This window comes from Symphodus melops, assembly GCF_947650265.1.
Source record: "Symphodus melops genome assembly, chromosome: 15".
NCBI lineage: Eukaryota > Metazoa > Chordata > Actinopteri > Labriformes > Labridae > Symphodus > Symphodus melops.
Window position 1 is genome coordinate 2,385,605 of NC_136705.1, and position 26,249 is coordinate 2,411,853.

Sequence of the window (26,249 nt, forward strand, 5' to 3'; positions counted from 1 at the left end):
AAAATCACAGGAGAACTACTAAATCACAGAAGAACTACAAGATCACAGGAGAACTACAAAATCACAGGAGAACTACAAGATCACAGGAGAACTACAAAATCACAGGAGAACTACAAGATCACAGGAAAACTACAAAATCACAGGAGAACTGCGTAGGAATAAAGAGAATAATGTGCAAACAGCATCTTACTTAAAGTTAGTAACTGTTTACACACTTCAAAAAAACACTGTCGATCATTTTCAACATGTTCCTGATCAGATCCTTTAAGGTGATGATATGAAGAGGATTTCAAAATGGCTGCACTAGAAAGACAGCGAACCACTTCAGATATCAGGTCCAGGATGTTTGATTTAGAAACATCTGGTTACTCATGGATGCTTTGGTGTATTTTACTGGAACATGCAGCGCAGTCTTTCTCGCCGCTCTCAGAGAGATGTGAACGTGCGTATGAATGATGTACTCATCAGTTAACCTTGAGATGATTTGATCTGCAGAGGTCAAACATGAAGCCTCCTGCCTCGAAACATGAAGGTAATAGGAACAGAAGGAGGCTCGATCGGAGGAGGATAAAAATAAAACAGACATGTTGGATCACCTGAGAGGTTAAAGGATCTGTGCTCAGCTGGTTTGATGTTTCAAACATCAGCAGAGTTTAAAGACATAGAGAGGAGGAGCAGAGTTTTATTTTTACTGCTGCATATCTGGACCTTCTACTCTGTTCATTGTCCAAACAGGCTACTCAGTTTAGCTTTCATGTAGTAAAGGGAAATTACTGATTATTTTGATTTTGCATCGTGTTGCAGCAGAGATTCGCTCTTTGTTGATCTTTGATTAAACCCTGACATTTAACCCCAGCCGTTTTTACACAAGCGTCTGTACCAGTAAGGTAGTAAAAATAAATTGTGTGATTTTGCCTCCTTTGCTGGACGATCAAAATAAAGAGTCTCTCTCTGTTGTTGGACTGTGACACGACGCTGACATTTATCTGTGTTTTCATGCTTGCTGTTCATCTGAGCAAATGTCAAATATGACAGCAACAGGCGACAGACTCAAGCCTCAAAGGAAGAACACAAACGTGCAAACACACACCAGACACACACCACACAATGTTCGAGCTGCTCGTTAGCTGCATCAGAGGCTTTACATACACACATACTGTAAATACTGTAAATATCTGTACATCGATAGGAAGAGTTAAACCCACAGATTTCAGAAAACAAACTGCCAGCAAACACACTCAGAGAAGTTTTCTGGATCACCAGCAGCAGATCTGTTGGTGTGTAAAGTGTGCGCACACTCAGATCATGGTGACGCTCTCTTCTCTCCCTCGGGCTCATAAAGTTTCACGGCTGCAGCTCGAGTCGATTTCTTTCTCTCCCTGGTTATTGTTAGTTTTATTCTGTGAGAGAAGTCTGGATCTCATTTGGAGTTTCTTGCCGGAGATTTCGCATCTGTTATTTTTTATTTTTTCACATTTTCATTAGGACGGTGTTGTTGTTTAGCCTCAGGGATTTGTTCTTTAAGCCTGCAAAAATATTGTTTCAAGCAGTTTCCAGAACAGGGGTGTGAAAATAAAATAAAAACCTGTGACTATGAAGAGCTCACATTTTCCACCTGCACACTCATGCACACTCGCACATGAAAAACCCACCTCTTTGAGCTGAGCTTGACATGTTGACATCTTTTTATTTCATTTTCCTATTTATCGTATTTTAATGGAAATACTGCCTAACTTTCAGTCAACCTATGACAGAGCTGGAGCTGAGGCGGGTTTTAAGCCTCAGTGCACGACATGGAGAGCTATTCTATCGATTTCTAGTCACCATCAAAACCATCCTAAATATCATCATCATGATGGTTGTAGGTGTTCATGAAGAGCTGGGTCTTTAGCTTTATCTTAAAGGTGCAAAGGGACTCTGCTGATGGCATGGAGTTTGGAGGTTCGCTCCACCACCGGGGGGCGACAGTGAAGAGTCTGGTTCTCGTTTCAGGACCCTCTTGAGAAGGTTGAATCAGATGCCTTTCATTGGCAGAGCTTAGTGGGCGGGAGGGAGTGTAGATCTGGATTATAGAGTTGCGGTAAGGAGGAGACGTTTTTGTGGCTGTTTTGTGAGCGAGCAGCAGAGTTTTAAATTTGATGTGAGCAGTAACTGGGAGCCGGTGGAGGGAGATGAACAGCTGAGTGGCATGTGCTGGTGAGGGGAGGCTGAAGGCGAGTCGCTCCAATGCATTCTGGATCATCTGCAGGGGTTTGATGGACATGCATATAGATAATCAATAACGGCATAAAAACCTCGGTCTTCAAACGTTATCCAGCGTTTGCTCTGAGGGGCTGCAGAGTGTGAGTAATGGAGGAGGCGCTTTCAGCTCCTCGTCTGCCTCTGAACAGAGACGATAATAAAGCTGTCGGGACAGTAATGGAGCAGATCAGAGAAAATACCTGAGGACAGGTTAATGGAGGAGGAGGACGGGCGAGAGAAAGACAGAAAGAGCAGCAATTTTTCTCTGTCAACTCTTCCCCTGCTCCTCCTCCTCCTCCTCCTCCTCCCAGCATGCACCAGTCAGGGTGTTTAATATTTTATCATCTTCTCTCATATATCAACATTTAAAAAAAAAAAATTTTTTAACTTGTGAAAAATTACAGACCGTGTTTGAAATATCATAAAAGTGACAGGAAATGTATCCTGCACGGTAAAAAACGCTTTCAAAAATAACCAAGCACGCCTCAGAGTACACGCCAGAGAGAACGCCACTAAATACTGAGCGTTGTGGATCAGCTCGTCTAATGATAAGACATTATTCATCTTCTCTCCTGTTTTCTTTTTTGGGTGGATTTTTTTAGAAGCATCAGTATTCATTTCGTTCTTTTTCCTAATCTGATAAAAACTCGTTACAGCAGCCTGAAGTCAAACAAGAAGAGGTTATGATCTCTCATTAAAGTCATCAGGCTGAATGTGACCCAGGAGAGAGCTTTTAATCTTCACTCCTGTTTTTGAATTTACTGAAAAATGATACAAAAAGCTGTCTGTTGTGTTTCTCTTCATGCTGACCTGAATCTGTCTGAGAACAAACTGAAGTACGAGAGCAGCTGACTGCTGACCAAACCCGTTATTCTCTCTTGCTGACGTTTTATGACGTTCACAAACTAAAGCCGCCTGCTGCACCGTCACACAGGTCACAGAGTTTGAGATTGAAAGACATGCAGGAGCTGATTGGTGATGTGTTTCATACACAGCAGAGTATTTAGCTGCATGGATACCGCTCATGAAGGCAAAATGTCCTTTGTGCTGCAGACACAGAAGCTGTGTAGAGACTGATCCTGCAGTTAAATCACCAGGACCTTCACATATCAGATTTATCTCTAAACTCACAGTTCTCCTTTTTCCAAACAGTCTGATCTTAAAAGCTGCCTCTGAAAGATCTAAAATTAATTTAACTTTGAGTTTTAGATATCTTTCATCAGCTCGCGACATCATGCATTACTGATGTGTGATGTTTTTCGCCCTTAATGTTTCCTTTTAATCACATGGTCTGCCTTTTTTAGTGACCCCACTTTAACTTCACGAGATTCATCAACAGACATCCAACATGGGGGGGGGGGGGGGGCGTCCATGTTTGTTTGATCCGTCACCTCCCATGGCTGTTAGTCTCATATTGAATTAATTACAAGACTTTCGAACCTCCTCCGGTCTCCTCTTCTTTTCGCTCTTCAGATGAACTCGTTAAATTATCTCCGTTGGCCTGTTTAATTAGATGCACCTCAATAAAGTGAGTGAACTCTCTGATTAATCAGGTACAACAATGAGGTTTATCTCGGAGAGGTTTCACACACACACACACACCAATACCTGAATGTTTCCAGAGGTCTCGCTCTCTCACTCTCTCTCTCCTTGCTCTTCCTCATTCTCAGGTCAAAGTGTCCACAGTGCATTCTTCATCCTCCCTCTTCCTTCAGACAAAAGATGCACACAAGGTAAAATGAACAGGTTCCTCAGCAGCTCTGAGCGAGCGGGTTGCAGCACTGCCAGTGTGGCTCAGGGGAGGAAACATTAGGACTGAACTCTACAGAGCGTTGAGATGAAACAAAGAGCTGAGAGCTGCAGAGAACACCGTTAAAGCCGTTCACATTAAAAGGATTAGCACTGAACAAACTAATAAAGCTTAAACGTGGCCTCCAGCTGGACAACTTTCAGACTATTACTGAAATCCTCCCATAATCCTTCAGTGTTTGAATACTTAGCGTTGCTCATGAGACAGTTCATGTTTTTACATTGTTTACTCAAAGCAACATTAACAGGGAATTTGGTCTGGAGTTTTAAGGCGCACACTGAAGGTCCCATTATGAAATACACACCTGCAGAAACCTCCTGAAGTTTTCAGTGTGAGCGACATGACCACAATCAGCCGAATGTTTCTCTCCGGCTGCCAAAGTTACATAGCGCTGGGGTCGCCGGTGGCGCAGCGGTAGTGCGCGCGACCCCACGTATTGAGGCTCAGTCCTCGCGCGTGGGCGGCCCGGGTTTGCGTCCGGCCTGTGGCCCACCTCACGCATGTCTCTCCCCACTCTCTCTCCCCACTCTCTCTCCCCCTTTCCGATTCTATCCACTGTCCTCCCTCTATCAATAAAGGCAAAAAGGCCAAAAATAAAACTTTAAAAAAAAAAAAAAAAAAGTTACATAGCGCTGAAAACAGGTGAGCGCTCTGTGGACACGAGAGAGACGCCATGTTGGAGGGTATTGTTCAGATCGACTTTAAAGGAGGAAACTTTACAAATTCCTGTCGGGTCTTTAGACTACTCATAATTAATGACATGTTTAAAACTCCATTTATTATTTTGGCCTTTGTTCAAGCGAAGAAATTGGAAACTGGAGCAATCACAAGGCTGTGCATGTGGGGGAGGAGCCACAGGGATATCGATGTCCATGTGGTCGTGTTGGCTTCATTCCTCTGCTCCTCAATGTGCTTCCTGTTTGTTGAATCTTAAGCTTCACGACCGGTCACTATCTTGATTCAGTTTGAGAAACACGTTTCTGTTTTCATCCTTTAAGGAAACTCGTTTCGATCAAGCTGGAGCGTGAGAGCCTCGCCGTTCACACGCCAGCTGAACAATCTGCGTATTCTTCAACCGCCTCCTCTTCTTCATCAACAAAACTCGGGACTGTTTCCCCGAGCTGCTGCTGAGAGCAGAGAGCCTCTGAACACTGTGTCACTGAGGAGCACTGTCGGGTTAGAGCACACGCTGTGAGATATATAAAGATAGATAATCCTTAAACGATGTCAGGATCAATTAAACATCTGTTTAGCTTCAATGCTAACACAAAGACTTCCTCCTCCGTCGTTGTTAATCTCCGTAGATCAGCTCTGTGTAGTTTCCCTCTGGCACCAACAGATCTGAACATGAACTTATAAATCTGCGTCCTCTCAGCTCCATGTCCTCTCTGCTCCTTGTCCTCTCTGCTCCTCGTCCTCTCGGCTCCTCGTCCACTCAGCTCCACGTCCTCTCAGCTCCACGTCGTCTCAACTCCTGGTCCTCTCAGCTCCTCGTCCTCTCTGCTCCTCGTCCTCTCTGCTCCTCGTCCTCTCGGCTCCTCGTCCTCTCAGCTCCTCGTCCACTCAGCTCCACGTCCTCTCAGCTCCATGTCGTCTCAACTCCTGGTCCTCTCAGCTCCTCGTCCTCTCAACTCCTCGTCCTCTCAGCTCCTCGTCCTCTCAGCTCCTCGTCCTCTCAGCTCCATGTCGTCTCAGCTCCTCGTCTTCTCAACTCCTCGTCCTCTCAGCTCCTTGTCCTCTCGGCTCCTCGTCCTCTCTGCTCCTCGTCCTCTCGGCCCCTCGTCCTCTCGGCTCCTCGTCCTCTCGGCTCCTCGTCCTCTCAGCTCCTTGTCCTCTCAGCTCCACGTCCCCCGTCTTATCCACCTCCTCCATCTCCCTTTGTCTCCTTTGTCTTCTTAGAGTCTGGGTTCTCTTTTTCAAAGAGTCAAACTTACAAATGGAAGCTTTCCCTCTGACTTTGCGCTGACTGATTGAAGAGGTGATCTCTGCACTCAGACAGAAATGACTTCTCTGTGTTTTGTCTGAGCTTGGCTTGTTGTTCTCCGGATTACACAGGAAGTGAAAAAGCACCAATCTCATTATCGTCTCCTTCGGCTCAGCGCAGACAAAGGAAAGAACTTTATCTTTTCCTCATTCACTTACGTTTTCTTCCACTTTTTGAAATGTCAGAGATGCATTTCCATTTAGATTGAACTGCTGTTTTCACACTCGGGCGCCATGTCACTTTCGGGGTGCACACTGAACAGTGATGGCGGCAGTGTTACAGTCTGAAAGGTGGAGCCGAGGTGACTCACCGAGGTGGTCTGTCGCTGAGGTCACTGCCCCTCCCGAGGCCTGAAACAAACGGACAGCTGGGCGAGAATGAGAAGCGATATCCTCGCACCGGCAGAAGCAGAGCCACAGGATGTGGAGGGGAATTAAACAGGAAGTCATCGGATCAGGTTTAAAAAGGCTGCAAAGAGAACAGAGATGTGGTTCCTGAGAGGAGGGAAACACACATGGTTCGTGTTTGTCATTTGATGTGTTTTAGTGTGGCAGTCTGCACTTTTTAATCCGAACCAAACACAGAAAGAACGACACCACTGCTCTGTGTGATGACAGATGAAAGACGCGTCGTGGGCCACCAGGCCAAACTCATTTCAGTCATTTCCAGATGTCCCGGTTCACATTATGACGAGGGATAAACATCAATTTCTCGATTGTTCAACAAAGTCAAATCGAGAATTGAGCTGCAAAGACAGGAAGACAGAAAAATGCACAAAGAGAGATTTGAACCCAGTCCCAGTTTGTTCTGAGCAGTCCCTGGCTCACCTTAAGGCTTCTGTCAAACCAATAGAAAAAACTCACTAATGAAGCTTAGCGAAAGTTCAGTAGGGAAGACTTAAGTGATCCACAATCAGGTTTCTCAGTCACCTTTTTTTCACGCTATCTCATTTCCGCTGTCATTCTCGAGCTGTCAGTTTGGGCCGTCCGTGGGTTAATCAGCTGTTTTGTCACCGGACCTCATCTAACCAATGGCGCAGCGTTCCTCCTTCTTTTTCAGCCTATCATCATTCAGCTCTCATTTTAAATATGATCCTTTTTCTTCCCTAGTTCTTTCAAGCTGGCTTCGTGCGCCCCTCCACCTCCCCATCACCGCCATCTTCAGAAGCAGAGTCAGCTCCCATCAATTCTTCTCCAACTCGGTCTCATCAAATCATCGGTCCTCCACCACCAGGGTCTGGACTCTATGGGGGGATCTATCCTAATGACGAGCAGGACTTCATCACTAAATCGCATCTTCCACCCCATAGAGTCCAAGCGCCAAAACGTTCTGTCACATCTCATTCTGTCAATCACTCTTTCACTGTAATAAATTCATTCTTAACATCACTTGTCTCTCCTGATTGAAAGGCACCACGAGTCAAAGCTCAACACTGATTGGTCTGTCAATCATTTAGGGTTGAAGCTGTTGCCTGGTAACTGCTTAGGGCCCCTGGTCAATAGGGCCCCCCCGAGGTCTGTTTTTAATGATCACTAACTTCCGTTTACATTTTGTTTTGTTTTTGTTGGTGTCAGAATATTCGTGATTTAAAGGAGGTGAATGTTGGTTTGATGGAGCCCCCGATTATTTTTTTTGTCTTGGGTCACAACAGACTCCCGAATGGCTACTGCTTCAGTCTATGATTCCTCCATGCTGACCAGTCCAACTCTGTGATCTATAGGGCTGCAACAGATGAATGGTAAGAAATTAATATAATCAACCATCATGCTCATCAGTCTGCAAACTGTTTCCTTTGTTCACGCAAAGCATCAAATAGTCTCATTCGCCTGCAGCTGTTTGTTCGTGCTCAAATAAAATCACTGAAAGGATCCGTCAGTTATCAGACATGTGACACTTAATTTTCTCCATTCAGTGAATCTGTTCATCACTGCAGCTGTGAAGGTGCAGCAGCAGCTCTGGTTGTTGTTCTTCGACACTTCCTTTAGCCCAGAGGGGACACGAGGAAGAGCTGCAAACTCCACCCAGCAGAGGGGCGTTTAGCCTGCAGAGACGTGATATCCAGACGGTCTGAGAGGGTTCGGAGATATGAAACTGAAATGATGTAAACATCCCCCGGGGTCTGCCCTACCAAGTCTCCCCTACAGGTCTGCTTAATGTTGGTATATAAAAAACAACAACACAACATTTCTACACTTTTCAGCCTGAAATGATATATATGTAAAAAAAAAACATCAAAGGTGTTCTTTATGTCGGCATTAAGAAAACAACACACAGACACGCTCACAAGTTAATCCTTTAGCGTCCAGTATTCTGCTTTTCCATGTCTTTTATCTGTATAACTTAAAGTACAAACAGGATATTTGATCCACCATCATCACGACCGCACCGATTACATGCATGAGCCCCAACTAACTCAATGGATGACAAACAGTCCAGGCATGTTTCTCACAGACTCAGATTAGCTGCTAATTGTTGCTAACATGTAAATAAGCTAAGATCTGATGTGACTGGCTGTAAAAAGTGGAGCTCAGACATGTTAGTCCAGTAAAGCTCACACAGAGACAGATTATTAGTCTGATATTTAGGCCTACAGGAACAAATCTCCAAAAGGCTCCAACAGCACAAACATGGTCTGGAACAAGTACAGTGTCTTTGAGTTTCTGAAAAGCGTTTATGAATGAAAATATTTTTTTTTTTATCATTATTATTGAGTTTTAAACAGATGCAGATTCTGTCAGAGCTGCTGATGAGGATGATGATACAGTGTGAAATATTTGTTATGACAAAGTGCCATATTGTGACTTCTACACACACACACACACACACACACACACACACACCAGTGACCAGTCAGGCTCTGTGGTGTAGGGTTGCAATAGACCAATATTTCCCTAAACAAATAAACAGATATACAAATATAATAAACAATTGTTAGTACAATTTGGGAAAGTTGTGAGAAGTGCTCATTTGTCTACAAACTGTTTCCTCAGTTTAACCAAAGCATCACCTCATTGGTGTTATGAAGGTGTGGTCACAGTTATATCTCAGGCTGTGTGGGAGGGGCCTCATGTGTGAGATCTGATCAAGGGGACCAGTTAAATCCCGCAGACGGCCCTGCTTGCACGGACACGCCAACCGGCTGATGTTTGACTTTTCCTTATCCTGAAGAGAAAACAAGCTGCAGCCAACTCTTCCAGCCTGCAGCACCTCCGGCTTCTTTCACATCAATAGAAAATCAATCAGCAGACTGCCTGTAGGCTGAACAAATTGTTTATAATTCACGTTCATGTTGAAGCGACTGAATAAAACCTCCCGAGACATTAGAACTGCTGGACTTCGTCTGTCTCACCGAAGTCTCTTTGATCACCCATAACACCCCACCACCGGTGCACTCTATCTCTCTCTACCAGGGCAAACTGTAAATTCAACTTGTTTTGTGCAACCTGTTAACGCAGCGTCAGTCCCGATGATCCGCACAGCGCGCGAGAGAGAAAGAGAGAGAGAGCGAGAGAGACGGAGAGACGGAGAGAGAGAGAGAGAGAGAGCGAGAGACAGAGAGACGGAGAGAGAGAGAGAGAGAGACAGAGAGAGAGAGAGAGAGAGAGAGAGAGAGAGAGAGAGACCGCAGAGTTCAGTCTGAAGCCCGTTCAGCCCCTCACATTAAACTGTATGCAATCATAAGGAGACAGACCCAGACTGGATCCTCCACTGAGCAGGTTTCAGGTTCTTACTCACACAAAAACTCCGAAGAGGAGAACTCGGATGCCGATCTCCAGAGCGAGCTCGCGCATGTTTTTCCTGCGTTCCGGAGGAGACACGTTCATGGTGCCCAGGTAATAATCCCACAGGTGAACACGGACTGTCTGCTTCTCGTGGTCGCTCACTCTCAGGTAATCCACCAGCGGGGCTCCTTAACCACACACGCCGCGCGCCTCCATCTCCGCTCGGTCACCTGAAGCCGTCTCTCCCGCTGCTCCCCTCCCCGGCTCCTCTGACTCCTAAGGAGATCTGTGTTAGTACCGAGGCTGTGTTCCTCTTCAGACTGAAGGTCTCCTCCTCCTCCTCAATCACTCAGATAGAAAAAGAGAGAGAGCCACAGTGAGCAAAGTGGGGAGCATCAGTGTGTGTGTAAGTACAGTCTCTCTCTCTCTCTCTCTCTCTCTCTCTCTCTCTCTCTCTCTCTCTCTCTCTTCCATTAGTGTCTCTCTGGAGAATCAGAAGTCTTGGAAGTTTTTTTTCAGAGCAGCCCTGGGATTTCTACTGGAGGATGTTAAAACGTTCCTGTCCTGTGATATAACCGGATAAAGATGTTAAAACGTTCCTGACTAATCCAGCTCTCTGTGGAAACATTTGTCTTGGACAAACACCTTCTCATGAATTATGAAGCATCACAGCACGTGACCCATGCGACATAAAGCAGGAGAGACAGGGCCGATCACAGACTCTGGGGGGCCGGGAGGGTCGGGGGGTGTGGGACAAGAAGTCCATGAGAGGAGAGAAACTTGGTGGTTGAAGCAGCCGCACGTTCTGATCGGCATCATGGACAACCTTTCAGACAATGAATACATATTACTATAATTATTATTTTGTTAATAATCAGAACATTATGCAAATGTATGTGGAGAGAGAGAGATCAGATGGAAATAAAAAAGTCTATGCAGAATTGGAGGAAAAAGGCAACTCACTGCGTCTGACGAAAGAAACACGTCTGATGTAAGATAGTGAAGGTTCAGAGGAGGTCTGCTATCTGCTGCCTCTATGCTTTACAACTTTGCAATCACAGCATGAAGGTGACACCCTCACCTGAGGATCCACACACTCACTATAGAGCCTGTGCACTCTCTCTGCACAAACACCTGGGGACTGCACACTGACACTGATGAGGGAGAATAGACACCATCTCATCTGCAGGCCAACACACCTGCCAGAGCTTCGCACACACACGCATACATGAATATTTGATGCTTGTCAAACTGGCCTCATGCATTGCCTGCCAGCCAAAAGATGTGTGTGTGTTTGTGAGAGAGAGAAAGGTTGGAAGAAGCCCCTGACCCAAAAACTTTCATCAGCCTTTTTCTGGGTCACGAGTCTGAGGAAGTGAAAATGAGTCTGAGAATTAAATTCATCAAAATCCTGCAGTTAACAAGCAGCCCAGTTAGAGTCAGGACTATTATACATGAGTGCAGACACGTACGCGCACACACACACACACACACACACACACACTCACTGGTACAGTAGGATTGATGTGTCTGTAATAAGAACAAACACAAAAGCGAGCGGAGACGTGAGGGTTTGGAGGGGAGACTGAACTTCAAAGCTTCCTGCAGACTCGGAGTTTTAACTGAGTGTCAGAGTATTTATTACAGCTCTCACATGATTCCAGCTCCCTGCTCTCAGTGAACACAGGGCAGACTCACAGCGTTCAGGACCTGTTAAAACAGCAGCCTGACAACATTAACACTCTGTCAGAGACCAGAAAAAAAGGTGTTCATGTTTATATTTTGAATGATTCACGTGTTCTTCCCGTTCTCTTCTTTTACATATAGTTAAATGGATGACATAATTCTGATTATGTTTCCTTTCTCTCTTCCCCGTAGCTCTACCTCTCGCTGCAGTGCAGGCTGTGACTCACACTCCTTCAGGTTGTGTTACTGAAGGTTACACATTTGGGCAAACTCTAAAACAGGTCGGGCTTCAATAAATCAAAGTTGAAGCATCATTGCAAAGTGCTCGTGATCGAGTGTTGTGTTCAGGGTCGTCTCTGGGACTCACGCTGCTGCAGGATGCGCTCCTCGACGCAGCCTGGACAAGGTTTTATTGGAACTCTTCTCTGAGCCTGCTTTCAATACAGAGTGAGATGTGGGCAGTGTTTCACACCTTGATCCTCCTCAGGGCTGTAAACTTTGTTTCAGTTGTATAATGCTACTGTGTTATAACAAGCTCCTTTTCTCAACACGCCTTCTGCGGATACATCAGATATTTATGTAAAGAAAAGTGAGGAGTTTGCAGAAATGTGAGGTGTTTTCATTGCAGATCCAGTGCAGGATTTAACAAAGAAAAGCAAAAAGGTGAGCCATAAACAAACTCCTCTGTGAAGAAAAAAAAAAGAGCGTGCAGGATTGTTCTCTGACTTCCCTGAGCTAACATGAAGTGTCTGTATAAATTAATACCTCTCGTGTTGTTCGTCGACTGTCCACTAGAAGCTGGCTGCAGCAGGAAGTCACATACACACCAATTCAAAAAGCCTGTTTTTACAGTAGACATGAACATGTTTACAGCCTGCTTCAAAAAACCAAATAGGTGCCGCCTCAGCTCCAGCTCTCAGCTTGACTCAAAGTTAGCCTGAGACAGCATTTCCAGCGCTGAGACCGCCATCCTTGGGACTCCAGCACCTCCTGCAGGAACAGAGGGGTGATGTCACTCCGGCTTTAAACATTCATATTTACAGTGTATGGTCTAATTAAATTTCTTCTGAAATGGAAAGCAACACACTTTAAAGTTTTGTAATTATTATTCTCCTAAAGCAACCTCCTCTGATAAAAGTCACCATCCAGACCTTTACGGGTTGCTTCTCTCGGTTCTCTGCTACTGCCATTTGCTGCCAGTAGCACCAATTCAGTCGGCACAGGGATTCGAAGCAATGACCATCCGGTTCCCAACCCAGGTCTCGACAGACTGAGCTTCTGCCGCCCACTACGTGTATCATAAACGTGCATTTCCATTTTGTCTATAAACGTGTAGTTTTTCTTCCAGGAGACGGGATGGTGGGTAGAGTCAGAAATCAGGGAGAGAGAGAGAGAGAGAGAGAGCGGGGAACAACACGCAAGAAGGGAGCCACAGGTCAGATTTGAACCCTGTTCCGAGGACATTATGCACAAGAACCAACCACGAGGCCACTAGCTCCCCTAATTCTGAAATATATGTGAATTTTAGTGATCTTGTCCAGCAGTGTGTTGAACTCAGTGTAATGGTTTACAGACAGCAGGAGGTGAACGTTCGTTTTTTTTCTTCTTTCATTATCAGTCTTTAACTTTTTATATCCCGTTTAAACGCTGAGATAAAGAGATGATGAACACTTCATGGAGACCGAGTGATCGGTCTCATTTTATTACAAACCTTCAGAAACGAACTAAAAGCGTTGATTTTACATAAACTAAAGAAGAGACTTCATGAAGAGTTTCATGTCCAACACTGTTGATAAAGATCGTGTTGTTCATGCATTAACATCAGAATGTCATCAGACGTCACAACAACTCCGGTGTTGAACAAACTGACACCGCCCTCTAGTGGCAGCAGAGGGTGACAACATGCAGAGAGCTTAGTGCATCCCTGCAGGAAGGGTCAACGAGGAAACAATCTCATTTCCTGTCTTATCTCCTGGAGTTGTTGGATCCAGTCTGACAGCAGCTGACGAGGCTGAAGTAGATTCTGATGATGAGTCAACGATAAAGAACTGCCATCAATATTGCGCTCTGCCTCTGGTCACTTCCTGTCAGCACCTGTGTGTCCAATCGGATTCAAAGCTGTTTGTTTGCACTTACTGACATTGGTTACTTCTTTTAGATGCTTGCTTGTGTTGTACTTTGTGATGTATGTCGGTATGTCGATAAAAGCGTCTGATAAGTAAATTTTAGAATTGTAGATGGTCAGGTGGTCATGTGATCTCAGGTCAGAGGTGAACAAGAAGTTAGTTGGTGGAAAAACACATCATAAGGTGAGGCTTTAAATAACCTTTTGCGGTCGTGTCAAGAACATCGAGCAAACCCGAAAAGGTGGAGCTCAACACTGCCGTCCGCTGATTGGTCGAAAGAGTCGTCATTTCCCGTTTGACCACAATAATCAAAACCCCGCCATGTTTAATCCATAGACTGATTGTTTACGTCCGTTTATTTCTCCTCGAGGCACACAGCGATCTCTGAAACAAAGCTTGATTGAGTTTTGTGATCAAGATCCGCATGCTCGTGACGAAGTGGATGAACCGCTGGATGTCTTCCAGCGTGGGGTTTGTTGAGTAGCGTTTTTCTCCATTGTTGAATTTATTAGTTAGCGGTTAGCTGTTATCACATGACGCTATTTACGTTGCGGCTATCGTCACAGGGCTTACACGCGGGTGGCTCTGGAAACGATAACGAGATCAGGCTTTATCGAACCTAACTGTACTGATCCGTACCGGACTGCTCTGTGGAAAATGAGCTTTTTTTTTAGACATATCTATGGGTAAGGTAACCAAGGTAACGCGTCAGGAATGTCAGTTTGAAATATAAACGGAGTTTTGGGGAGAGAGGTTGCTGCGATTTTTCTAAAATGTCTGAAGTTGAGTTGCCGAGAGCTTTCACCGAGCAGAGACTGCCTGCAGCTGCTGAAGAGATTCTGGAGCAGTTTGAAGGAACAAAAGCAGAATATGAGGTGGAAATCTGTCGATTAAAACGGGAAACGAAGCAACAACGCCACCTGCTGGATGCTGCTTTCAACCCTAGAGTCTGCCTCCACAGATTAGGTTTGTATTGGTTTTTTATGCTTCTTCATTTCCAGTAAAATGTGAACATTACCTGTTTGTTTGATTGACTTGACTTTTCCCTACGAGCGAAAAATGTTTGTGTTGCAGGATTGTGTGAATGTCATTGTGTCGATGAAATATATTGAACCAAAATTTCCCCATCTGACCCTGAAGAAACAAGCTGAGGGGGAGGGGCTTGTCAAATAGATTTCAATGTTTGTTTTCGTTTCCTACAATCAGCCAGGGTGGTGTTAATGTTGAATGTCCCTTGCGTGCAATGCATCTTGGGAAGGGAAGGCTGCAAAGGATCCGACCATTTGAGCCTCCAAATCGGGGAAAAGAAGGATGCATTTCTCGGCTGCCAATGGAATGTCAAGGAATGCCAAGGAATGTATTGGCAACAGAATTACCAATTCAAGTGCTGTCCCTGAATTGGTACAGCACTTATCTTGCCAGTGTGACGTAATCGTTCTGACAATGCAGCCCACGAAAGCGGTTAATAAACACTGTAGTTACAGCTTTAACGTACTGTTGATGCACGTAGCAGCCATGTTGGATTCTAACTCAGGCTACTCCAAGTTGCTCCGACTTTTCAACTACTAAATGTGACTTCAGGGGGCGTTCAGTTCACACTTGAATTGAATTCTGACTGGAATTTCAAATTAAAGGAGTGTCTTAAAGATGATGTCATATATTGATGTTTACACCGATTCGATTGAATCTTTGTTCAACCAATCAAAGCATCGATGTGGAGTGATGGATCGCTGAGCCCTGTGGTCCCCTCATTACAGAAAAGACATAAAGCCATGTACTGCTTCCTGACACCACTATGAGCTTTCTGTCACTCGCTGCCTTGAAGTGCAGTGACTCCGCCCACATCTCGTGCATACCCTCTATAAAGTAGTGCTATCAGTGGTTTCATCTGAGTAGTAAATTCAGGTTTTTATAGCTTTATGTATTTCACTGTTTTCACAGATGTGCAGCAGCTGGTGGTGAGTCAAGACGAGGTTTCCCCTGAGCAGCAGGATCTGAGCCCTAGACTGGACCAGAGCGAGCCACCAAACTCACCACAAATTAAAGAGGAAGAGAAGGAACTGTGGGGCAGACAGGAAGGAGAGCAGCTTCAAGGGCCAGAGGAGTTTGATATCAGCATGTTAACATTCCAACTTGTCCCCGTGAAGACGGAAGAAGAAGACGAAGAGAAACCTCAGATCTCACAGCTTCATGAAAACCAAAGTGAAGAGAGCAGAGACACACAGCATATAAAAACAGAAGCTGACGGAGAGGACTGTGGAGGAGCAGAACCAGGCAAAGACTTTGATCCAGACAGTCATTTACAGCCAGATACTCCTCACAAGACTTCAGACTTTTCTGGATCTGATACTGATGACAGTGGTGATTGGGAGGGGAGAGATGAACCTCAGGAAGGTTTAAAACTTCTGCCAAACAAAGACATAGCAGGTACTCCTGACAACACTTCACTCTCTGAATCAAAGACAGATGACACAAGTTGGATTTTGGAGGGCTCCAGGAAAAAAAACAGCTGTTCACTTTGTAAAAAAAGTCTTTCTTCCAAAACGGCTGTTGTGAGGCACATGAAGACCCACACAGGGGAGAAACCCTTCAAGTGTTCAGTTTGTGGTAAAAGTTTTACACAAAATGGAGATCTGAGGCGACACTCTGCAGTTCACTCAGGAGAGAAACCATTTAGCTGTTCAGTTTGTGGTAAAAGATTTGTACAAAATGGAGATCTGAAGAAACACTCTGCAGTTCACTCAGGAGAGAAACCATTTAGCTGTTCAGTTTGTGGTAAAAGATTTACACAAAATGGATATCTGAAGTACCACATGGCAGTTCACTCAGGAGAGACGCCATTTAGCTGTTCAGTTTGTGGTAAAACATTTACACATCATAGACATCTGAGGCAACACTCAGCAGTTCACTCAGGAGAGAAACCATTTAGTTGTTCAGTTTGTGGTAAAAGATTTACACATATTGAAAGTCTGAAGTACCACATGGCAGTTCACTCAGGAGATAAACCATTTAGCTGTTCAGTTTGTGGTAAAACATTTTATCGTAATGAAAGTCTGAAGTACCACAAGGCAGTTCACTCAGGAGAGAAACCATTTAGCTGTTCAGTTTGTGGTAAACGATTTACACATAATAGACATCTGAGGCAACACTCGGAAGTTCACTCAGGAGAGAAACCATTTAGTTGTTCAGTTTGTGGTAAAAGATTTACACAAAATGGACATCTGATGCGACATTCTGCAGTTCACTCAGGAGAGAAACCATTTAGCTGTTCAGTTTGTGATAAAAGATTTACACGAAATGAAACTCTAAAACGCCACCTGGCATTTCACACATGAGAAAATCGATTGAGTTGTCCATATTCTTAAAAAATGGTCTCTCAACATGATTCTTCCAAACGTTCCATGCTTGTGAAAGAAGGAAAATTCAGAATGTCTCTTATGCTAATTAATTCCTGTAGGAGTCTATCAAAAAAACATGAAACAGACTCCAAAATAAGTCCTCTTCAGTTTGATCTTTTCAGCAAAGTCACATGATTAAATAAATTCTGCATTCTGAAACAGTTATTCAAAAATGTACAAATATTTTGTATTTGCTTTGTATGTAAAAAATCTCACCCGTCTCTTCTAAAATAAAGTCTTGTTTGCAATATTTTGTGTTTTGTAAATTGGTCTCGATATTTACTGACCCGCTCACAGAGTGTTTTATGAAATACTTCAGCTGCTCTGTTTGTGAAAAAATATTTCCAAGAGAAGAGATACACAGAAGATAGTCCTTACACATGTTTCCTTTGCAGTACAGGATTTGCAAAAGGAAAAAATGGAGCTCTGAGACAACCCTTGGATGTACATGCAGCCACATACATACATATGCCCAGCTCCTGCAGCCACATAACAAAGACACTTCCATGCCCTGATGACCTCCAGACCCAACTACTGAAATTCAATATTTTCATATGAACCAGAACTCTACACACATCTACATTTTGTTCAAAATGCTGCAGCCAGACTCTTTTGCAGATGCAAAACATGTCATCACATATCGCCTCTTTTGACATTCTTGCACCGGCTCCCAGTTCAGTATAGACGCGTAAAGATCTTGCTTGCTTTAAAGCCCTTCATGGCTTCACTCCAGTTTCCATCACAGAACTCTTACAACTAGGTCCCTCAGGTCATTGTACCATAAGGGACGTTCCAGTTCCCTTATTTGCATCGAGTGTCCTCCAAGTTGTCTCCTCCACTTGTGTTTTAGTCCCGCCCACCAGAGATGCACAGAGAAAACGAGGCTGAGGAGGGAGGACGGAGGAAATCAGTTTTAACAGACATGAAGCGTCCTTTCCTCGACAGTGTCACATGACGCGACATCAGCTGATCACGTTCAGCTGTCAATCAGACAAACAGCTGTTTGTGTCCACACAAACACGCACTGTATTATTCCCTCCCACCCCTCGGGGAATCAGGCCACAACCTCATCCACCTTGATACCACCTACAGGCCCCTGGTGAAACAACCCCCTCACCCCCCAGCTCCCTTTCTCCAGAAACAAAGAACAGTCCCCCACACCTTCTCCCCACTCTCACTCTCTACTACTAGCCAGGTACAACAACAGCCCTCCAAGCTCTGCGTAACAAAAGCCAGTGGACCAGACATCAGCCCCAGGATCCTCAAGGTGTGTGCAAGACAGCTTGCAGGAATCTTTCCGCACCTCTTCAACCTCTCCCTCAGGCTGATGTTGGTGCCTGACCTGTGGAAGACCTCCTGCATTGTCCCAGTTCCTAAGACAGGTCATCGCAGCACTCTTAATGACTACAGGCCTGTGGCACTCATGTCACATGTCATGAAGACATTTGAGAGGCTGGTTCTCCAGCACCCAAAGACCCTGCTCACTGCTTTCCTAGATCCACTGCAGTTTGCTTATCAGCGGCACATTGGCGTGGAGGATGCCATCGTCTTCCTGACCTATAAAGCCCTGTCACACCTGGAGAAGCCGGGAAGCACTGTGAGAGTCATGTTCTTTGACTTCTCCAGTGCTTTTAACACCATCCAGCCCGGCCTCCTGAGGGAAAAACTGCTGGATATTCATCTGCACCCCGACACCACATCCTGGATCTTTAACTACCTCACTGGCCGACCACAGTATGTCCGAGAGGACGGCTGTGTCTCTGATGTGGTGACGGGCAACACTGGAGTACCCCAAGGAACTGTTCTGACACCCTTTCTGTTCACTCTCTTCACCTCAGACTACAGGATTAACTCTGGTTCCTGCCATCTCCAAAGGTTTTCTGACGACTCCTCCATCGTGGGCCGTATCACTGGTGACAACAAGGAGGAGTACAGAGGTCTGATAGAGAGCTTCGTCACATGGTGCAACAGCAAACATCTGAAGCTCAACATCGCAAAGACAAAGGAGGTGGTAGTGGACTACAGGAGGAAGAGGTGCCCCCTGTCCCAGTCATCATTCAGGGGAGGAAGCGGAGAGGGTGGACTCTTACAAGTACCATGGGGTTCACATTAACAATAAGCTAGACTGACGCCATCTTCAGGAAAGGACAGAGCAGGCTGTTCTTCCTGAGGAAACTCCGACCTTTTAGTGTCTGTAACAGACTCCTCAAGACCTTCTACCAGTCTGTGCTGACCAGCACACTTTTCTTTGCTGTGGTGTGCTGGTGGGGTGGCATCAAGACTGGTGAGGCAAACCAGATTAATAAACTGGCCAAGAAGGCCAGCTCTGTCGTTGGCCTGGAACTGGAGTCTCTGGAGAAAGTGGCTGAGAGGAGGATGAAGGACAAAATCATATCCATCCTGGATAACTCCTCTCCCCCTCTCCACGACGAGCTGTGGGAGGTGAGCAGCTCCTTCAGCCAACGCCTCCTCCCCCCCAGAAGCAAAACAGAAGGCTTCAGATGCTCATTTGTCCCCACAACCATCAGGCAGTACAACAGCAGGAGCTAGTCTGTATTTATATAAATTCTCTTTATATATAGTATACAATATTATTACAATGTTATCATGCTACCTTTATTATATTGTATCTATACTATCTATATTATATATTACATTATATTCTTATAACTATATATCTATACTCCAGTCAAAACTGCACAATATTTATTATACTTATAACTGTCAATACTTTTTACATAACCTTCTGATCACAAATGTCACTTTGACTGTTTCACTGGTCACTTTAACATGCCATTAACTGCACAGTATTATTACTATCTTTTTCCTTGTCCTGTTGAGTCCACCACACTATAGTCCTCAAAAGAAGTGTTATGACATGTTTTGCATCTGCAAAATAGTATGGCTTCAGCATTATGAACAAAATGTAGATGTGTGTAGAGGTCTGGTTAATATCAAAATATTGAATTTCAGTAGTTGGCATGTGCAACAGATGGCATGAGTTTCAACAAAACACTTTGCTTTATTATTATATATCCTCCTGCCTGTTTATGGAGTGTTAGAAGAGAGATGCTTAACTCCAACACACACAACTCGGTGATCGTTTTTTTTTTCCCTCTGTTGAATACAGAATAAGCCAGAAACCACAAGCTGTCTCCTGAGTCATTGCCAAAACTCAAGAACACAACGCAGAAACTACACACATGGATGTGGCTTAACCAAGGAGACTTTGACATGTGGGTGCAAGAGCTGGGCATAAACCTACCAGTGATCCACAGCTGCCCCTGGCTGCATGTACATCCAAGGGTTGTCTCAGGGCTTTTTTTTTTTTTTTACAAATCCCGTACTGCCAAGGGAACACGTGTAAGGACTATCTTCTGTGTATCAGTATGTGTATCTCTTCTCTTGGAAATATTTTTTTCACAAACAGAGCAGCTCAAGTATTTCATAAAACACTGTGAGCAGGTCCGTTAATATCAAGACCAATTTACAAAAACAACAACATTTTATTTTATGTTTGGAACAAAAAGACATTTTAAATACAAAACAAATACATTTGTACAACATTTTTGAATAACTGTTTGAGAATGCAGAATTTATTTCATCATGTGACTCTGTCTGCTGAAAAGATCAAACTGAAGAAGACTTATTTTGGAGTCTGTTTTGTGTATTTTAATCTGAACATAGTTAAAATGTGTCCGACCTTTTTTGATAGATTCCTACAGGAATTAATTGGCATTACAGACATTTACAGACAGAGAGGCTGTTTTTAACTCAATCGTTTCTCTCATGTGTGAACTAACAGGTGGTATTGCAGAGTTTGATTTCGCGCAAATCTTTTACCACAAACTGAACAACTAAATGGTTTCTCACCTGAGTGAACTCTCATGTGGTCCTTCAGACTTCCATTTTGTGTAAATCTTTGACCACAAACTGCACAACTAAATGGTTTCTCTCCTGAGTGAACTACAGAGTGTTTCCTCAGATCTCCATTTCCAAGAAATCTTTTACCACAAACTGAACAACTAAATGGTTTCTCTACTGAGTGAACTCCCATGTGGTAATTCAGACTTCCATTTTGTGTAAATCTTTTACCACAAACTGAACAGCTAAATGGTTTCTCTCCTGAGTGAACTGCCAAGTGGCGTTTAAGAGCGTCATTTCGTGCAAATCTTTTACCACAAACTGAACACCTAAATGGTTTCTCTACTAAGTGAAGTACCGAGTGTTGCCTCAGGCTGTCATTTTTTGCAAATCTTTCACCGCAAACTGAACAGCCAAATGGTTTCTCATCTGAGTGAAATTCCATGTGGTACTTCAGACTTCCATTTACTGCAAATCTTTTACCACAAACTGAACAGCTAAATGGTTTCTCTCCTGTGTGAACTCTCATGTGGTACTTCAGACTTCCATTTTGTGTAAATTCTTTACCACAAATTGAACAACTAAATGGTTTCTCTCCTGAGTGAACTACAGAGTGTTTCCTCAGATATTCGTTTCTTGCAAATCTTTTACCACAAACTGAACAGCTAAATTGTGTCTCTCCTGAGTGAACTGCCATGTGGTAGTTCAGATTTGTATTTCGTGTAAATTTTTTACCACAAATTGAACAACTAAATGGTTTCTCTCCTGAGTGAACTGCAGAGTGTTGCCTCAGATGTCCATTTCGTGTAAAACTTTTACCACAAACTGAACATTTGAAGGGTTTCTTCCCTGTGTGGGTCCTCATGTGCCTCACAACAGCCGTTTGAGAAGAAAAACTTTTTTTACAAAGTGAACAGCTGTTTTTTTTCCTGGAGCCCTCCAAAACCCAACTTGTGTCATCTGTCTTTGATTCAGAGAGTGAAGTGTTGTCAGGAGTATCTGCTATGTCTTTGTTTGGCAGAAGTTTTAAACCTTCCTGAGGTTCATCTCTCTCCTCCCAATCACCACTGTCATCAGTATCAGATCCAGAAAAGTCTGAAGTCTTGTCAGGAGTATCTGGCTGTAAATGACTGTCTGGATCAAAGTCTCTGCCTGGTTCTGCTCCTCCCCAGTCCTCTCCGTCAGCTTCTGTTTTTATATGCTGTGTGTCTCTGCTCTCTTCACTTTGGTTTTCATGAAGCTGTGAGGACTGAGGTTTCTCTTCGTCTTCTTCTTCCGTCTTCACGGGGACAAGTTGGAATGTTGACATGCTGATATCAAACTCCTCTGGCCCTTGAAGCTGCTCTCCTTCCTGTCTGCCCCAGAGCTCCTTCTCTTCAACTTTAATTTGTGCTGAGTTTGGTGGCTCGCTCTGGTCCAGTCTAGGGCTCAGATCCTGCTGCTCAGGGGAAACCTTGTCTTGACTCACCACCAGCTGCTGCACATCTGTGAAAACAGTGAAATACCTAAAGTTATAAAAACCTGAATTTACTACTCAGATGAAACCACTGACAGCACTACTTTATAGGTGTGCTATCAATGCCACAGTTATCTCTGTGGACGTGCTGTCATGTCATTTTTGTTTACACACAATCAAATAAGCTGAGCCCCAATCCAGCGGCCGCAGCCTTCGTGGGCTGCATTGTCAGAACGATTGCGTCACACCGGTGTGATAAATTCTGTCCCAATTCAGCCGCTCCTTCGAATGCATCCGCGAAAAAAATGCAGCCTTCTTTTCCCCGATTTGGAGGCTCCAACATTTGGATCCTTTGCAGCCTTCCCTTCCCAAGATGCAATGTGTGCAAGAGACATTCAACATTAATACCACCCTGGCTGATTGTAGGGGCCTTTTTCAAACCAACCCCTACACACTCCCCCTCCGTGACAGAGTGCACTCCGTCAGAAGTCCCCTCCATCCAGGTGGAGGGTAGAAATACAGCAGCCGGCTTTGGGACAAACTTCACTCTCTCAGGTGGAAACAGGAAGTGTGTGTTACCATGGTTACTCAGCGGCATTCTGGGGGAACGGCTTATTATTAATGTACGTAATACATTCTGTAAAAGTCTTGTACTGTAGATTATTTTTCTCTAGTAAATTTATATTAGTGTAGACTTATAGAAAAACGATCAGATGGAGCCCACATTCTTTATTGTAATTTATAATTTAATGTTAATTTATTATAATATCAAAGAACAGGTTGTCTTAAATGAAAGCACAGACAAGGAGACTATAAATGAACATCACAGCTGCAAGATGTTTATTTTTTTGTAGCCGAAATGAAGTTTTACAAAGAAATCAAAAGTAGAGCAATGATAAATAAATAAGAGTGAGAAGTTGTCAGCAACATGATTTAATATTCTTTAGTTTTTGCAACAGTCCCTTATAATATAAAACACAATGAAATAAACAGGTGAACAGAAGGAAGAAAAGAAGGAGGCTTTTATTTGATCCTTTAAAACAATAAACAGGTGAAGTTGTTCACGTCTGTATGATCAGATTAAATGTCTTAGTCTTAGTTGGAGCAGTGTTTTGGTTTGTACAAACACTTACACACGGAACTTACTTTTGTACAGGTCACTCCTGCCGTGACCACCGGACGCAATAGGTGTTACACGTGATCATCAAGTGGGAATCGGTGCAGACTCGCTGGAGGAGGGTTTTATGGCCCACTACAACTCCCCGCTAAGTGGTTTGAGACGGACTTAATATGGCGGGCCCTCCGCGTGGACGCGCAAACGGAGGGGTAGTGGATAGGGCTAGGGTGTAGTGGACGGTTTGAAAAAGACCCTAGGAGACGAAAACAAACATTGATATCTATTTGACAAGCCCCTCCCCCTCAGCTTGTTTCTTCAGGGTCAGATGGGGAAATTTTGGTTCAATATATTTCATCGACACAATGACATTCACACAATCCTGCAACACAAACATTTTTCGCTCGTAGGGAGGAGTCAAGTCAATCGAACAAACAGGTAATGTTCACATTTTACTGGAAATGAAGAAGCACAAAAAACAATACAAACCTAATCTGTGGAGGCAGACTCTAGGGTTGAAAGCAGCATCCAGCAGGTGGCGTTGTTGCTTCGTTTCCCGTTTTAATCGACAGATTTCCTCCTCATATTCTGCTTTTGTTCCTTCAAACTGCTCCAGAATCTCTTCAGCAGCTGCAGGCAGTCTCTGCTCGGTGAAAGCTCTCAGCAACTCAACTTCAGACATTTTAGAAAAATCGCAGCAACCTCTCTCCCCAAAACTCCGTTTATATTTCACACTGACATAGCTGAGGCGTTACCTTGGTTACCTTACCCATAGATATATCTAAAGCCCCCTTTCCACACAGCAGTCCGGTACTGATCAGTACAGTTTGGTTCGATGACGCCTGATCCCGTTTAAGTTTCCTCAGCCACCCGTGTGTAAGCCGTGTGACGATATCCGCTATCTAAATAGCGTCATGTGATAGCAGCTAACAGCTAACTGCTAACTACTATACTCAACAAAGGAGAAAAACGCTACACACAAAAACAACGATGGAATATATCCAGCAGTTTATCCACTTTGTCACGAGCATGTGGATCTTTATAAAAGAGAACTCAATCAGGGTCTGTTTCAGAGAAGGCTGTGTGCCTCGAGGAGAAATAAAAAGACACAAACGTCCACAGTCTATGGTTTTTTGTTTACTGTTGTAATACAGGAAGTGACGATGATTTCAACCAATCAGCGGACTGCAGTGTTTAGCTCCATCTTTTTGGGGTCGGCTCGATCGTAGATGTATAAAAACACTGGATGACTCATGCGGGATTCTCCTAAAACAAAAATACTCTTAACTCCATGAAATATTGACAGATTTACAAACGGTTCGCTTTATTACAAACCTTATTATACGTGACCCCACACAACTATCCAATATGGAATAATAGATGTATTTTGTTTCGGCATAAGTCCTTATATTGTCATGAGTGGGCGGAGAGAGGTATTTGGTCTATTTTACATTTAATGGATTCAGGGGGGAATTTGCTTGAATACAATGATTTAATGTTAAAATACAACATGGAATGTACAACTTAACAATATTCAACCGTTTTTAAGGTGATTCCTCAAGCAATCATAGATATGGTAAAAGTCACATTGACATATCAAAAAAAAATACCTAAGTTGCCTTCACTTTATATAGATGGTATTGAATTTGGGGAGAAAAAGTGCACAAATAAAATTATTCGGAGATCTTTAACTTATGAACTCTTCCCAATTCCACTCAAAAGAATTTTTCTATTAAAAGATTATTCTGTTGGAAATATTTCAAGAATTAGGACCGAGTAACTCACTCTCACCAAAAGCAAAAGAAACACACTTTAAAATGATTAATGACATTTACCCATGTAATGAATTCCTTAGAGAAAGATTCAATATTGAAAGAAATAACTGTGTGTTTGGTGATGTTGAAATTGAAACCCAACAACATCTATTTTATGATTGTAATTTTACAAAAACTTTTTGGGGTTCGTTTCGAAACTGGATTTCTACTAAAGAACTAAATTTGAGTCATCTCTCATCTATATGGCGCTGGGTGGAGCTTAACACTGCAGTCCGCTGATTGGTTGAAGAAATCGTCACTTCCCGTGTTACAACAGGTATAAAAAACCGCCATGTTTAAACCGTAGACTGTGATTGTTTACGTATGTAAAGCCTTCTCTGAAACAAAGGTTGATTGAGTTTTGTGATCAAGATCCACATGCTGTGACGAAGTGGATGAACCGCTGGATGTTTTCCAGCGTGGGTTTGCATGGAGCAGCGTTTTTTCTCCTTTGTTTAATTTATTAGCTAGCTATTAGCTGTGTTAGCTGCTATCACAAGACGCTATTTACGTTGCGGCTATCGTCACACGGCTTACACGCGGGTGGCTCTGGAAACGATATCAGGCTTTATCGACCCAAACTGTACTGATCCGTACCGGACTGCTGTGTGGAAAGGTGGCTTTAGACATATCTGGTAAGGTAACTGCTCAGAAATGTCAGTTTGAAATATAAACGGAGTTTTGGGGGGAGAAGTTGCTGCGATTTTTCTAAAATGTCTGAAGCTGAGTTGCTGAGAGCTTTCACCGAGCAGAGACTGCCTGCAGCTGCTGAAGAGATTCTGGAGCAGTTTGAAGGAACAAAAGCAGAATATGAGGAGGAAATCTGTCGATTAAAACGGGAAACAAAGCAACAACTCCAGCTACTGGATGCTGCTTTCAACCCGAGGGTCTTCCTCCACAGATTAGGTTTGTATTGGTTTTTTATGCTTCTTAATTTCCAGTAAAATGTGAACATTACCTGTTTGTTTGATTAACTTTGTAGTTGTAGGTTCAAACACTGCTCTGTGAATGTCACTGTTTCCTCCAGGAACTGC

General features: G+C 43.8%; 4 protein-coding genes across 6 annotated transcripts in view; 2 read left to right on the plus strand and 2 right to left on the minus strand.

Annotated features, from left to right (window-relative positions):
* Positions 1 to 10,159, minus strand: part of plpp4 (phospholipid phosphatase 4) — a 40,405-nt gene extending 30,246 nt beyond the window's left edge. The window contains exon 1 of the mRNA XM_079362974.1: positions 9,771 to 10,159. Within this exon, the coding sequence (XP_079219100.1) occupies positions 9,771 to 9,859 (89 nt within the window). The 5' untranslated portion in view covers positions 9,860 to 10,159. The remainder of the gene's footprint in view (positions 1 to 9,770) is intronic.
* Positions 10,160 to 13,900: 3,741 nt separating this feature from the next.
* Positions 13,901 to 26,249, plus strand: part of LOC306835456 (uncharacterized protein) — a 55,209-nt gene continuing 42,860 nt past the window's right edge. For 2 of the 3 annotated variants that reach the window (XM_079362000.1, XM_079362001.1), the window contains exon 1: positions 13,901 to 14,087. The gene's annotated coding sequence lies outside the window, so the exon portion shown is untranslated. The remainder of the gene's footprint in view (positions 14,088 to 26,249) is intronic. The other variant, XM_079361999.1, reaches the window with a different exon arrangement.
* Positions 14,198 to 17,083, plus strand: LOC306835457 (uncharacterized protein). Its single transcript, XM_079362002.1, has 2 exons — positions 14,198 to 14,535; positions 15,511 to 17,083. Exons 1-2 carry the CDS (start codon positions 14,343 to 14,345, stop codon positions 16,902 to 16,904), a joined length of 1,587 nt encoding a protein of 528 aa, XP_079218128.1. The 5' UTR covers positions 14,198 to 14,342; the 3' UTR covers positions 16,905 to 17,083.
* On the minus strand, positions 20,460 to 24,522 carry LOC306835707 (uncharacterized protein). The gene is made up of 2 exons (XM_079362390.1): positions 23,891 to 24,522; positions 20,460 to 22,316 (listed from the first exon to the last, which is right to left on the minus strand). The coding sequence occupies exons 1-2, from the start codon at positions 24,081 to 24,083 to the stop codon at positions 20,755 to 20,757; spliced, it is 1,755 nt and encodes a 584-aa protein (XP_079218516.1). The 5' UTR covers positions 24,084 to 24,522; the 3' UTR covers positions 20,460 to 20,754.

Bases quoted from the DNA above. Each gene is read 5' to 3' on its own strand.
- LOC306835457 (XM_079362002.1), top strand. From the start codon at position 14,343: ATGTCTGAAGTTGAGTTGCCGAGAGCTTTCACCGAGCAGAGACTGCCT. The intron at 14,536-15,510 runs GTTTGTATTGGT...CTGTTTTCACAG, and splicing joins AGTCTGCCTCCACAGATTAG to ATGTGCAGCAGCTGGTGGTG.
- LOC306835707 (XM_079362390.1), bottom strand. From the start codon at position 24,083: ATGTCTGAAGTTGAGTTGCTGAGAGCTTTCACCGAGCAGAGACTGCCT. The intron at 22,317-23,890 runs GTTTGTATTGTT...CTGTTTTCACAG, and splicing joins AGTCTGCCTCCACAGATTAG to ATGTGCAGCAGCTGGTGGTG.